The 14,996-nt window shown below is 42.5% G+C and overlaps 1 protein-coding gene across 3 annotated transcripts in view; it reads left to right on the forward strand.

The window, feature by feature from the left end:
- The window catches only part of hif1ab (hypoxia inducible factor 1 subunit alpha b), a 37,779-nt gene that overhangs the window by 6,742 nt on the left and 16,041 nt on the right, over positions 1–14,996 (forward strand). The window contains exons 2-5 of one of the 3 annotated variants that reach the window (XM_063223574.1): positions 4,963–5,153; positions 7,660–7,805; positions 8,735–8,819; positions 14,709–14,818. In XM_063223574.1, coding sequence (XP_063079644.1) covers positions 4,963–5,153; positions 7,660–7,805; positions 8,735–8,819; positions 14,709–14,818 — 532 coding nt within the window. The other 2 variants (XM_063223572.1, XM_063223573.1) reach the window with 2 other exon arrangements.

A 14,996-nucleotide genomic window follows, 5' to 3' on the forward strand; every position in this document is an offset into this window, starting at 1 on the left:
ATTTTGTCACTCCACGTTTTTGTGCAGGACGCAGTGTATGTTTCACTTTTTTATTTTTTTGGGACAGTAAAAAAAGGGCACAGCATCACTCTAAAATATTTTTTACCAGCTCAGCTAATTGTGCTGTATGGAAATGAAGTTTGTCAACGTTCGCCAAAAATTGCTGACCGCATCGGCTCTTACCGCTACCAAGTTCAACGCAGTTGTGGTCCAAGTTATTGGTTTAAAAGCATGAGCATTGTACAGCTGGAAATGGAACATAATTGAGGTCGTATTGAAAGTGTTTGGTTGCACAGGCTTGTCTGGTCAGCCCTTTCTGAAAAGGGACAGATTATATTACTGATCTGCTATGGTCCAAGACAAGTTTGTTTAGCAATTAGCATTGCAAATGATTTTGAGAAATGGACAAAAGATGCAAGACTAAGAGGCACAGTTTGAGAACACAGGTCTTTGTAAACTTAGAACTTAACTAGTTTAAATAAAAGTAAAAAATATTTTGCGCTGTTGTTGTTGGCTGAAAATAACCAGTGTATCTGAGGACACACACACACACACACACACACACACACACACACACACACACACACACACACACACACACACACACACACACACACACACACACACACACACACACACAGCTTAAGGACCCAGCTGTTGGCCATGGCCATAATGTAGTGGCGTGGCAGGTCATGAATGCTGAACATAAAGGTCCATTTCTGGGCAGCAGTGCCACAGGAGAAGCATGTTTTGTGTTCCCCAGTGTTGGCCCTGCAGCCCACCCTCAATAGGCATGAACGGCCATCCGGGTAGTACTTTGTTTGTTAATGTGCGTTACGCCCCTTTATGGGTGAAAACAAACCGAATGTCTCATCAACTTGCGTACATGCTACATCAGCTTGTCTAAATGAACACCGTCCATGCTTCAGCCACGGCTGTTTGGCTCTATTATTTGAACAGCCGGCAACACAACACGTTTTCGGCATGTTGCGCGTGAACAACGCTAGTCTACAGGTCCGTATCTTTCGTTTATTAAACCCCAACATCACCAATTGACTTGCATGGGCTGTTTTCCCCCACAAATGGGCGTAACGCACATGGAAAACGTCACGCCGTTCATGAGTATATGAACACTGAACGACTTGAGGAGGAGGAATAATGAGGATGGGAGAAGTTATCTTCTCTTCAGCACCCACACCCACAGGACATCATGCAACTGTGTTTGGCTATCACGATGACTTGAAACGTCTATTGCATGTGTGGTTTTGGTGGTTTTGGTCAGGGCACAATTTTGCCAGAACCTGTCTGTTTCATGGTTGTTGCAGAAACGTTGCTTTACTGACAGGTTGGGGTTAGGGATGGTTTTGGTCAGGGCGCATCTGGGCATTTTCAGGTTAAGCGATGGGTTTGCTGCGGCCAACAGAACTTGGTTATGATGGTGAGAAAATGATTTGCCTCGTGTGAGCCTGGTCGCATGACAAAACTGCTTTTCTGTGGCATTGTAGAGCATGACTTTACATGCAAAGTTGCTGCATCGTAACGCGGAATGCATTTGTGAAATACAAACGCCTTTTCATGATGCCAGTCTGCCCGGCACTTCATAGTTTTAAGGTGGCCACCTTTGCCAACATACCTACCACCTTGGCTTTGTCTCCTGGAACGTTAATCAAGATTATCTGTTGTGAATGTATTTTGCTTTACCAAAACACTATACCTTTTTGGATCATATTTCGCACGAGACTACACACATCACTTTTTCCAATGATGATAGTGAGTGACATCATCTCGCATGTCTCTGAAAGCAGCTAACCTACCACCACCATGACTACCAAAAAGCTGCATGAATTAATAATTACTGTTTTGCAAAGAAGAAAGTTAATTTCTTCTTCATTCATTGCTGTCAAGAATCTCTGCAGCAGGATTGTTTTTCAGTCTTTGTGTTGTTGACATGAAGACGTGTCACACTTAACAACATTGTTACATGCTGGTTCAGGGCAAACTCGAGCCTTCAGACCACAATCTGGCGTCATCAGTTTTTCATTTTCTTTTTTTTCTCCCCAGCTTGAAGGAAGGTTTTTAAAATACCATAACAAGCAACCTTGTATTGGCCTGTTCAGCCCGGATCCGTCTCTAAGCAATGTAAACAGACCGCCACGGACAGCAGTCAGCAGCCTTTTGACATGAAAGCCACTGTGGTATTTGAAGACTGTCAGATACAAACGAGCCTGTGCGGGCTTAAAAGGACTGCTTGCAGTAATTGCACAGACAGAGGCCTCGCTCTGAACTACCGTGCATGGTGGTGGGTTGGGAAGCTTGGAGATTTTGCAGAGATGACGAAAGTGTTTTAGTGTGTCGCGACTCGTGTAAGCTTACATGTATGATCATTCCAGAGTTCTGGGTTTTAAGTGTTTTGCTAACTAAAAGGAATTGGCACAGTAGTCATTGAGTGTGGGGTTGTGTTGTCAAATTATATTGCACTCATCAGTAAGGATAGACCGATTTTTATATATATATATATATATATCATTCGGGTTTTTTTAAAAGCACCAAGACACTTTATTTTTTTATTACTTGATTGTTAGACATTACTTGATTGTTAGAGTGGGTGTTTAAATGTTACAAGTTCTACCTCAATTTGATGATGTAAAAGGAATGTTTATTTTTAACTTGAGACCTGGAATATTTGTAATTTTTTAACCTTTTTTTTAACCCATATCTGCCCCAAATATCGGGTATCGGAAATCGGGTATCGGCCAAGGGTGATGAAAAAAAAAATCGGTATCGCATCGGCCATTAAAAAACCCGTATCTGTCCACCCCTACTCATCAGCATAGGTTCTTTTGATACATTTTTTTTTTTAATTACAGAGAAATGCTGTGGAAATGTTTCTTTTTGTTCGCATCTTGTCTCGTCTCTCATCCAAGCTACCCTGAAATACGTGTACCTTCCTTTCTATTCTTCTGCATAGTTGAGACCATTGATTGGCTGAAGCATAACAGTACTGTCTTGATTTGTTGGGCGAGTTTGAAAGCAATGATAACTCAGTCACTTCGTCCTCGTATGATTTCTTTCTTGCTTTGAAAGTCAACTCCAAATGAGGTGAAGTGAATGGGACCATGCTATCAACATCATCAGGTCAAATGTAGGGCGTGCCTTTTCCCTGCATCTTTATTGATGGTTCTGTTTCAGTGGAAACCCGGTGGGCTGATTGTTTACCAGAGAACCACAACGTTCAGGAGGTGTCATTACACATTTGACTTGCATTAGACAACCAACCACACATTTGCTTAGCTCTCTAATCTAGCACACGTTCTCTCTCACACACGCATGCTTTGCACATTATCCACTCACCCTTTTCATCCGCACGCACGCAGGCAGGCACGCAGGCAGGCAGTCACGCACGCACGCACGCAGGCAGGCAGGCACACAGGCACGCATACAAATTCACATGCACGCATACAAATTCACATGCACGCATACATGCACGGACACACACGTACACACACACACACGTACACACACACACGTACACACACACACGTACACACACACACGTACACACACACACACGTACACACACGTACATACACGTACACACACATATGCACACACAAACACACACACACACACACACACACACACACACACACACACACACACACACACACACACACACACACACACACACACACACACACACACGTACACCTGCATGCATACAGTTGATGGACAACCAGAACAGCAGAGTGACTATTTTATTTTACCAGAGAACCACACCATTCAGGACCTGTCATTCACATTTCACTTGCATAGCCAACCACACATTTGCTCCGCATTTGACTTGCATACTTGCTTAGGGACAAACAGAGACACTGTGTAGTCCAGGAAGAGAAGCTCTGAGGCACTCAAGGTTGCAAATTTTTAAATAGTCTTTTATTTGGCTACAATGAGACACTGTGTGTTTGTGACAGTAGAAACTGAGAGAGTTGCAGTTATTTTTCCCTCCTAAGTCCTGCGGGGGCATGATAGCACAGCACAGGGCAGGCTGGCTTGCGCCCAAGGTAAAAGGCTTGTTGGCACCAGCCCCAGGCCGTGAAATAGGAGTGCACCATCACCAACACTGCCTACCCGCTTGCCCAGCCTGCCTACTTGCCCTGCTGCCTGCCACTCAAGTGCCACTCCCTCTGCCTGGCACCAGCCCCAGGCCGTGAAATAGGAGTGCACCATCACCAACACTGCCCGCCTGCTCGCCCAGCCCGCCTGCCTGCCAACACTGCCCGCCTGCCTGCCACTCAAGTGCCACTCCCTCTGCCCGCAACCAATTGGCTTGAGGTCACTCACTGCTCAGGCCTCTGGTCCGCTGCCACCGAGACCTCCTCCGTGTTGCTTGTAATGGGAATGGCCTGATTAAAAGGCGGAGGGAGGGAGGGAGCGAGAGAGAGAGCCAGGGAGCAAGAGAGAGGGGGAGCGAGAGAGGGAGGAGGGGTGTGTGGAGGGAGGGAGGGAGAGCGAGAACGAGAGCGTGGGCGAGGGAGAGGGAGAGATGGAGAGAGGGAAAGAGAGAACTTGTTTGACCTTGGCTTTGCTGTCTAATGTTTTAGTGAAGCAGTGCTTTCGTTATCTGGTCTTGTAGCCTTTGTATTGTATGCCGAGTCAACAAAAGGCGAACTGGTATTTATTTGAAGTGCTGAGAACATGTGTTACGTAATGAGAATTGGTTCATTGATGCTTGCATGTGTTGTTACTGAATTGATGTATGTATACATTTTGTGTGTGTGTGCGTGCGTGTTAATGGACGTGTGTATGTTTGTTCATGCATGTATACAGTGTGTCTGCAGTCACGCACGCGCAATACTGTGTGTGTTAACTATTGAACTAATGTGTCTCTCTCTTTCTTTCTTTCTTTTTTTCTTTCTCTCTCTATCTCTCTATCTCTATCTCTCTCTCCTTCCCCCCTTGCAGGGTGAGCTCCGATCGCAGGAAGGAGAAGTCCCGCGATGCCGCCCGCTGCCGCCGGGGCAAGGAGTCGGAGGTCTTCTACGAGCTGGCCAACGAGCTGCCCTTGCCCCACAATGTCACCTCCCACCTGGACAAGGCCTCCATCATGAGGCTCACCATCAGCTACCTCAGCATGAGGAAGCTGCTCACCACCGGTTAGTACAGGTGTACACACACACACACACACACACACACACACACACACACACACACACACACACACACACACACACACACACACACACACACACACACCATCAGCTACCTCAGCATGAGGAAGCTGCTCACCACCGGTTAGTTATCTAGACACAGACACACAGACACACAGACACACAGACACACACACACACACACACAGACACACACACAGACACACACACACACACACACACACACACACACACACACACACACACACACACACACACACACACACACCATCAGCTACCTCAGCATGAGGAAGCTGCTCACCACCGGTTAGATGCTATGTAGACAGGCACATACACACACACACACACACACACACACACACACACATGATCAGCTACCTCAGCATGAGGAAGATGCTTACCACCGGTTAGTTATATAGACGCACACACACACACACACACACACACACACACACACACACACACACACACACACACACACACACACACACGCACACACGCACATACGCGCACCATCGGCTACCTTATCATGAGGAAGCTCTTCACCACCGGGTGGTTATACACACACACACACACACACACACACACACACACACACACACACACACACACACACACACACACACACACACACACACACACCAAGCTTGGGCTTAGTTCCCATTTGTGGCATTTTATTTTTCAATACTAAGGGGGGCGTTGTCAGGCTTATGATGAGGTCAAGAGGGGGGCGCTCTGAGGCTTATGATGAGGTCAAGGGAGTGTTTGTTCAAAAACATTGAGAACCACAGCGCTAAGCAAATGCTTGCATAATTCAGTAGAGTACTGACAAATAGGTCCGGTTATTGGTCTCAAGCCTGGAGGGAAACAGAGGCTCCCTTTTCACTGTAACCATAGACTGTGTACGCCTGTCTCGGGATGGGTACAGTACTGGTTTTCATGGGTTTTCTGGGCAGGAAAGAAAATGTAGTTTTCCCCAGTTCAACTAGTAGTCATTGATCCACTGGTGGACCGTGGCAGTATTGCTGGTCATCTGTGAGATCCTATGCAGTTTACCTAATTACTACAAATCTATAATAGCGCATATTAGTAATAAGTGGGCCATGGACTTCTGACCACACTGAATGCTGGTCCGTTGGCAAGAACGACTATTTGGCAGTTACTTGAATATTCCGAGTTAGGCGATACATTTCTAAAGGCCGAGTCAAGCAGTGTCCGGCAATGTGTGGTTAGACGTGATGTTGCTGGTTTAGTCCGGGGTGAGGGAGGCCACAGATGTTTTGGTGTAGCACACACTGTTTTGGTTACTTTGCATGCGCGGCGTCTGAAGCATCCAGCCCACCAACGATTCGGGAAGGGACTGGGGAGGAGGAACAGAAAAAATAAAAATAAACAGAAGTTGAAATAGAAATCTGCTGCGTCTCCAAGTCTGGGGTGCATTTCTGGAAAGCGTAGTTGCTAACTATGTTAGCTACTTTGTTGGTTGCAATGCAATTTCCCATTGGCAACTTCCGAAGTTGCTAACTGCTAACAACTACGCTTTCCAGAAATGCACCCCTAGCTTGGCTTTTGTTTGTCCAGGGAGAGGCCGTGTTCTAAACATAAACATGGAGGCTGAGGCGACTATTCTGAACCCCTTTTGTTGACCCAGATGCCTTTGAGGTTGAAACTGACACCCTGTCTCTGTTCCTGGGCTGGCCATGGTGTGGTGGAGTGCTAACAATACTTCTTTTTTTAAAGTGATACACAACTGTTCCTGCAAATAAGCCAATTTCCCCACCTGCCCTTATGCATATCGAGAGCTAGATGAATGGGGGGAAAGATAAAACATGTTGCGCCACAAGGGGAGGTGGGATTTGGCTTATTTCCAGAAATCGTGGTAAATGCACCCTGAACATATTGGCTCACAAACTCTTGCCTCTGTTCCTGGTCTGGCTAAGGTGTGGTGGAGTGCTAACAATACTTCTTAACCAACTCAGCTGATGTGTGCTAGCAGGGATTTTAAGACTGTTCACAAATGCTTCCTACACACACACATTTGCTCACAAATATCTGACATATGCAAGCACACTTCTGCCACACTTTCTGAAACACTTTCTTCTAACGAGGCACTGAACAGATGACATCAACTACTAAATTCCTGTCTCTGGACCAAGTTTTTGAGTTTGAGCCTGGCAGTGCGGTGTCTGCTCTTGGCTTGAACATATTGGCTCACAAACTCTTGTCCCTGCTCCTGCTCTAGTCCTGGTGTGGAGGAGTGCTAACAATACTTCTACAGGGCACCTAACTCCACATTGCTCCAGGGACTGTAACCAATACCGTATAATATCTGCAAGTCGCTTTGGATAAAAGCGTCAGCTAACTGCGATGTAATGTATAGGTGTGTTAGTACAGTGCAACACAGCACAACCCCAAGAGCTTTTTGAGGTTTGATTCTGACAGTCCGGTGTCTGTTCTTGTCGTGTTTGTGTTTGTAATGACGTGTGTGTAGATGTGGTGGAGGAGGAGTCTGAGCTGGAGAGCCAGCTGAATGGCTTCTACCTGAAGGCCCTGGAGGGCTTCCTGATGGTGCTGTCTGAGGACGGAGACATGGTCTATCTCACCGAGAACGTCAGCAAGAGCATGGGCCTCACGCAGGTAAGAAGACCCAACGGTGCCCCAGTAAAATAAAGTGTGTGTGTGTGTGTGTGGGGGGGGTTATTGATATGACGGAGACATGGTCTATCTCACCGAGAACGTCAGCAAGAGCATGGGCCTCACGCAGGTAAGAAGACCCAACGGTGCCCCAGTAAAATAAAGTGTGTGAGTGTGTGTGTGTGTGTGTGTGTGTGTGGGGGGGGTTATTGATATGACGGAGACATGGTCTATCTCGCCGACAACATCAGCAAGAGCATGGGCCTCACTCAGGCAAGAAGACCGAACCAGAGATATTCTACACGGAGATACGTCATTTTGATTCTTTTCCGGTATCCACTTTATGTCGGGTGAACGCCCCTTTAGGAGACCTTCGGTTAGGAGACCTGCGGAGTCCTGAGGTTGAGAATAAATTAAGTCCCCTTAGCGCTGTTGATGGCGGTCGCGCACGTCTTGTGCAAACACCTCAAAAAGAGAAGAAGGAGGAGGAGGGAACAACGCCCCCTTAGGAGACCCAACTTCAGTACACGCTTTTGCATTGAGTGGGCGTGTTTTGATTCCCCTTGATTAAAATTCCATCCATTGGCGGGTTGGCTGGTGTTAATTTAAAGCCCTGGTATTATGTGAAGAAATACCATGTAGCTTCTAAAATTGTCAATGTTTCACAAAGCTCACTCTGCTAAGAAGACGATAGTATGTGCCCCAGTGCATATGTAAGGCATTCTTGCATAGTCTCCCCAATACTTTTAGCAGTTCATCAACTTGTATAGGTGCATACATAAAAAAACGAAGTTTTTGATAAATAAATTAACCTAGTTGCAAGAGGGTGTGGGGAAGTTCTTTGTCTTTCCATTATCCCTGGGTTGTATTTGTAACCCACTCTCTTCTCCTTTCACTGGCTCAGTGGAGTTTGTTTTGTCTATGTGTTGCAGTTCGATCTGACGGGCCACAGCATCTTCGACTTCACCCACCCCTGTGACCATGAGGAGATGAGGGAGATGCTGGTGCACAGACCTGGTGAGGATTTTACCATACGAAATGATACGATAGGACTTAATCGTCAGTTTTCACTGATTTTTTATTTTTTATTTTTTTTTATTTGCAATAAAAGAGGATGACAAAGACATGACATAACATAAGGCACACAAGGTCAAGTAAACATAGTAAATATGGACAATTATGATTAGGTTACATTAAACAATTCTAATAAGAAATGAAAATGAATAAAATAGACAATAAACAAACAAACAAACAAGAGGAATAAATTAAAGAATACTCAAAAGTCTGTCATTTTTCTTATTATTTACAAGCTTGAGAGAATTGAGAAGAGAAGACATTTCTAAAATAAATATCATAAAGAAGGGTTGCATTTTTTTCCATTTTTGCTTATGAATAAAAAACTTAGCATGTAAAAGGAAGAAATTCACTAAAAATTCAAAAGAAGGGTCACTTGAGTTTTCATAGTAAAAGAAAATATCTTTAAGACTGAAAACATAAAGGTCTTGCTGTGAAAAAAGATAAAAACTAAGGTCTGCAAGAAAGCGTTTCACTGTGTTACAGTCAAAAAATAAATGTACAAGGGTTTCATCTTCATTACCACAAAAAGAACAATTTGAACTTAAGTCTGTGTATTTGGAAATAAATACATTTGTGGGGTAAATCTTATGGAGAATTTTAAAATGAGTTTCCTTTATTTTATTCGTAATGCAGTATTTGTGAGGTAGTAGCCAAGCCTTCTTCCAAATGATGTCTTGAACTAAAGGATTCCAAAAAAAATTCCCTCTAGGAGTGATTCTGTCCCTTTGTTGAAGAGATTTACGTATATGTTTGTTGTCACATTTTTTATCAAATATGTTAATGCCGTTCAATATGATTTCTGAGGAGAGTGGAGTAAAATTAGGTAAATTATATGACAGGTGACTTTTAATTAGAAGCGCTAACCCTTGAGGGATTGCCTTTATAACTGTTTGAAATTGACGAAAGGGTATAGGAAAAAGAAAACGTGACAGAAACTGTTCATACGTCAAGAAAGAACCTGAATCATCAAATAAAGAGAAAATATCATAAATTCCATGTTCAAACCAACTAGGGTAAAATAAGGTTTTGTTTCTTACAGTGATATCAGAATTGTTCCATATAAATACTTTATGGGGGGAGAAGTTATGAACAAAGCACATTCTCCAGGCAAGTAGGCATTGCTTATGGAAATTAGAAAGTTTAAGAGGTAGTTTAGAAGGGGAAAAGTTGCACTTAAGAATAAAAGAAAGACCACCTAATTTATTGAATATGTGATTAGGGATAAAGAACCAGAGTGAGTTGGGTTGTAAAAGGCATCTCCGAATCCAACCAGTCCTGAAGGAGTTGATTGTGTTGGAGAAGTCTAAAACATCTAAGCCTCCATTAGCTTTACAATCCGCCACCACTTCCTTCTTTAATTTATGAGGTTTATTTCTCCAAATGAAATCCAGAAATAATTTGTTGACCTGTTTTATTGTTTTGTCTTTTAGAAATAAGGAGAGAGATGGATAAACAAAATGAGAAAGACCATCTGCTTTAGAAAGCAATACTCTACCATATATACTAAGATCTCGTTGTAACCAGGAGTTAAAGATGTTCTTGGCTTTTATTATTTTCCCTGCAAAATTTAATTCCTCTCTTATCTTGGGATCCTTAGTTATTTGTATACCTAAATATTTAACTGTTTGTTTTACTGGGATGTTATACAATACTGTATCATTGCAGACCTGTAGGGGTAATATTTCACATTTTGAAACATTCAACTTTAGGCCTGATGCATCAGAAAACTGCTCCACAAGAGCCAGCGCATGAGGAAGTTGTAATTTATCTTGTAAAAACAAAATTGTGTCATCTGCCAGTTGTGATATTTTAATTTCCCTTTCAAAAATGGTTAGGCCCTTTAAATCAGAATCATTAAGTATACTTAAAGCAAGAAGCTCTGTCACTAGCAGAAATAAAAATGGGGAAAGAGGGCACCCTTGCCGTGCACACTCAACATTAAATCTTTGAGTAGTGCTGTTGTTAACTATTACAGAGCTGTTTATGTCATTATAAAGCGTCTGTATAATATTAATAAAGGGTTCACCAAATCCAAATAGCTTGAGAGATTGAAAAATAAACTGATGCTCAATGGAGTCAAAGGCCTTGTAAAAGTCTAGTAGTAGCATGAGAGCTTCAGAGTGTACCTCATCTGAGTAATCCAAAAGATCAAGTACCAGTCTTATATTGTTTGTAATGTGGCGATTTTTCATGAATCCAGATTGTGTCTCTGATATGATAGCATCAAGGCCAGTTTTGAACCTTTTTGCAAAGACCAGTGCTAAAATTTTATAGTCAATTGTTAACAGAGATATTGGGCGCCAATTTTCAACGGAATGCACATCTTTCCCTGGTTTAGGAATTAGAGAAATAACTCCTTGCTTCATAGTTGACGTCATATGCTTTTGTTCAATACATTCTGTGAACATACAGAATAATGGGTTCTCAATGTATTCCCAGAAATGAACATAGAATTCTATAGATAAACCATCTATACCGGGGGCTTTACCTTTCTTCATTGAAAAGAGTGCTTTCCTTATCTCTGTTTTCGTTATGTCAGAGTCACAGAATGACATATAAGAGTCATCTATGGTTGGAATGTATCTCTCAATTTTTTTGATGAACACCTCTGCTGTACAGCCATTAAAATTGGAGGTGTATAATTCTTTATAGAAATGATAAACATGGTTTGAAATTTGAGTGTCATCATTACAGATTTTACCATTAATATTAAGACAGTTCAGCATTTTCCTTTGACCATTCCTTTTCTCCAAAGCAAAAAAGTAAGTAGAGTTTTTCTCTCCCTCTTCCAGCCATTTGGCTCTAGACCGCACAAAGGCACCTCTTGCTAGATTTAAATAAAGAGCATCAAGTTGCAGACTGATTTTTTTTTATTTCTAACTTTTCTTCTTCTGTATTATCTTCTTTGGATAATACATTTAAGCGTTGCAATAATTCAGTTTCTAACTGATTCCTACTGGCTTTAATTAGTTTACATCGTTTTGAGGCAATGAGTCTAGTTTTGTATTTAAAAAAATCCCATTTTTGTTTGTATCCATCACTGCAATCAGCAAATAGCTCTTTAATACCGGTAAGTGCTTTAATACAGTTATTGAATTCCTCATCAGTTAATAAGGAATTATCAAATTTCCAATATCCTCTTATTGCTGGTTTGGTGTATAGGTCACCAATCTTGAGAGTTATGAGTTTGTGATCTGTTAAAGGTGCAGCAGAGTGGGTGGTATCTATAACTAAAGACAAAGCAGACTGTGAGACTAAAAAAAAATCAATTCTTGATTTCAATGTCATAGTATTGTTGGACCAAGTGAAATCAACTAAATCTGGGTTAAAGAAACGCCAAGTATCAGTTAAAGATAGATCAGAAGTTAAGGACAATATTAAGTTATTTAAATAAGAACTTTGATTCAACTTGGGAGGAAATCTATCAATTGAACCGTCCATACATTCATTGTAATCTCCACCCAGAATTATTATTGAGTCTTTATATTTGTCATTGAGTGATTTAGTTTTACTGGAGATCTCAGCAAAAAGGATTTTGTTAAGTTGACTAGAATTATACCCATAGATATTACCGATAATAAAGGTTTTCTTATCGTATTTGGCAACAATTAAGACCCATCTACCTTCTAAAGAATGCATCATTTCCAAAACCTCTCCTTTAAATCTATGTAAGAGTATCGCAACACCTGCAGAGTGGCTGCTACCATGAGAATAGTAGGTCTTGTTCCCCCATTGTAATTTCCAAAATTTACCATCTTCTTCAAGTGAGTGTGTTTCTTGTAACAGAACAAAATCTGCCTCACTTCTCTTGCAAAATAAAAATAAAGCCTTTCTTTTCACATTTTCTCGTATTCCTCTAACATTTAAAGACACACAACACAAAGATTCAACCATGAAAATAAACTTAACAATAAACACTGATATGCAAGAACTTGCACAAAAAACTCACCTACAAAGGGAGGTGGATAACAACCTTAACATATTCTGATGCACAATAAGCATCACCAGATAGCCTATTAAACTTATTGAAATCTCTTTAAGTTCAGCTCACTGAGTGTAAACTGACTGTTTATTTTGAATTTAGGCTTATTGAAAAACAAAGGATTTTTTTTGTTTTGGTATGGGCTAATATCAGCAAAAGAGAGAAAAAAATAGGCTACCACAGATGTCACTGGGAAATATAGGCCTATCCTATAAATTACAGTAGGTCTAACCATACAACTTAAAAAGGCAGGACTACATTAAGAGCCTATCATCTCTGAAGGAAAATAACAGCAAAGGTAGATTTGGCATGTTTACTAGAAATGGAGCTATAGCCTATGCCATTTAATCCACAGTGACCTCTGTATAGTCATATCTTTTACCGTCGATGAGAGCATGAGAGTCTTTGAAAGATGCCTTCTTCCCTAGGCTTCTTGCCTTCTGGACCAAAGGCCACAACTTCTCTCGTGCCGCTCTATCTTCTGGTGGGACAGGCTCCGTGATAGATAGTTCGTTATGCTGAAGAAACTTGCACTTCTTCGAAGCTTGCCAGATCGCGTCTCTCACTCTTCTGAATGAGAAGCGGATGATAATTGAGCGGCACTTCGCATCCGTTGGTGGCGGCCCGAGGCGGTGTACCACATCCACACCCGCGTAGAGGTCGTCAGCAGGAAGATCAGTTGCCACTCGCTGTAGAACCTCGATGACTCTCCCTCTGACATCTTCTCCAGCTTGTTCTTTCAAACCATGGAGTTTCAGAAAGGATCTCCAGCCGTAGCGTTGCGTTTCGATCAAAGCTTTTTTCAAAGCGGTGTTGTCTTTTTGCAGCATGTGCACTTCATTCTGCAGACGGGAAAGCTCCTTTTTGTTTTCACCAACCTCGGCAACGAGTTGCTTCACTGTAGTGGATAATTTGTCCAGTTCTTTTGAAGTAGCCTGAGTTGTTTTTTCAATCACTGACACTTTCTGGAAGGTAGCATCATGCTTGAGGGACAATTTGCTTATCGCAGCTAAAATGTCCTCGTTAACACTGTGTGATTCTTCTCTTTTAGATTTTTTGGACAACGGTTTCACTGGGGTATCCGGCAAGGGAATTAGTGCAATGTCTTCAGTTATTTTTGAATTCGAGTCGTCAAAGAATATCATGTCTTCCTCTTGCTCACCCACATGGCTAGCCTTGTCTGCTGCCATCTTCGGTATCTTCTTCTTTATTTTTTCACTCTTCAATTTCTTTCCCATAAAGTTCAGTTATTAGAGATAGCGTAACACGACATAAAACAAATGGTTTGCATCAATATTAGTTGTTATAAAGTTGTAATAACCACTTCCCTTGACGAGCTCAAACGAACACGCCTTCCTCCGCTGACGCCATCTTGGCCCCCCCGAAGTTTTTTCATAAATAAATCAGTTTTCACTGAAATTTGTTTTGCATCGGCCGTACACATGACATCACACAACTAGCTAACTTGGTTTGATGTGTTTCTATCTCTTGTCTGTTTCTCTCTCTCGGTCTGTCTGTCTCTCTGTCTCTGTCTCTGTCTCTCTCTCTCTCTCTCTCTCTCTCTCTCTCTCTCTCTCTCTCTCTCTCTCTTCTCTCTCTCTCTCTCTCTCTCGGTCTGTCTGTCTGTCTCTCTCTCTCTCTCTCTCTCTCTCTCTCGCACGCACGCACGCACGCACACGCACACACGCACACACGCACACACACACACACGCATTACCTTTACCTGCCTCTCTTTCTCTACCCCAATTTCTAGCTCTCTTATATGTGCTTTGTCCACAGATGACGATGATGGTGTCCAGCGTTTCATTCCTTATTTATCTCTCTGCCCCTTCCCCTCCACTGTTTAGGCACCAAGAAGGGCAAGGAACAGAACACCGAGCGCAGCTTCTTCCTGCGCATGAAGTGCACGCTGACCAGCAGAGGGCGCACCGTCAACATCAAGTCTGCCACGTGGAAGGTTAGCAATACCGTTCTATAATTTTTTTGTTTCGTTTTACCTTTTATTTAACCAGGAAAGGTCCCATTGAGTCACAGCGACTCTTCTTCCAGGGAGTCCTGGCCAAGAGGCAGCAAGTTATAATCCATGATGAGTTAGACATTCTGTTCCAGTGGTAACACTGACCTGAATAAAGGGG

The sequence above is a fragment of the Engraulis encrasicolus genome, chromosome 18 (genome assembly GCF_034702125.1).
Source record: "Engraulis encrasicolus isolate BLACKSEA-1 chromosome 18, IST_EnEncr_1.0, whole genome shotgun sequence".
Classification (NCBI taxonomy): domain Eukaryota; kingdom Metazoa; phylum Chordata; class Actinopteri; order Clupeiformes; family Engraulidae; genus Engraulis; species Engraulis encrasicolus.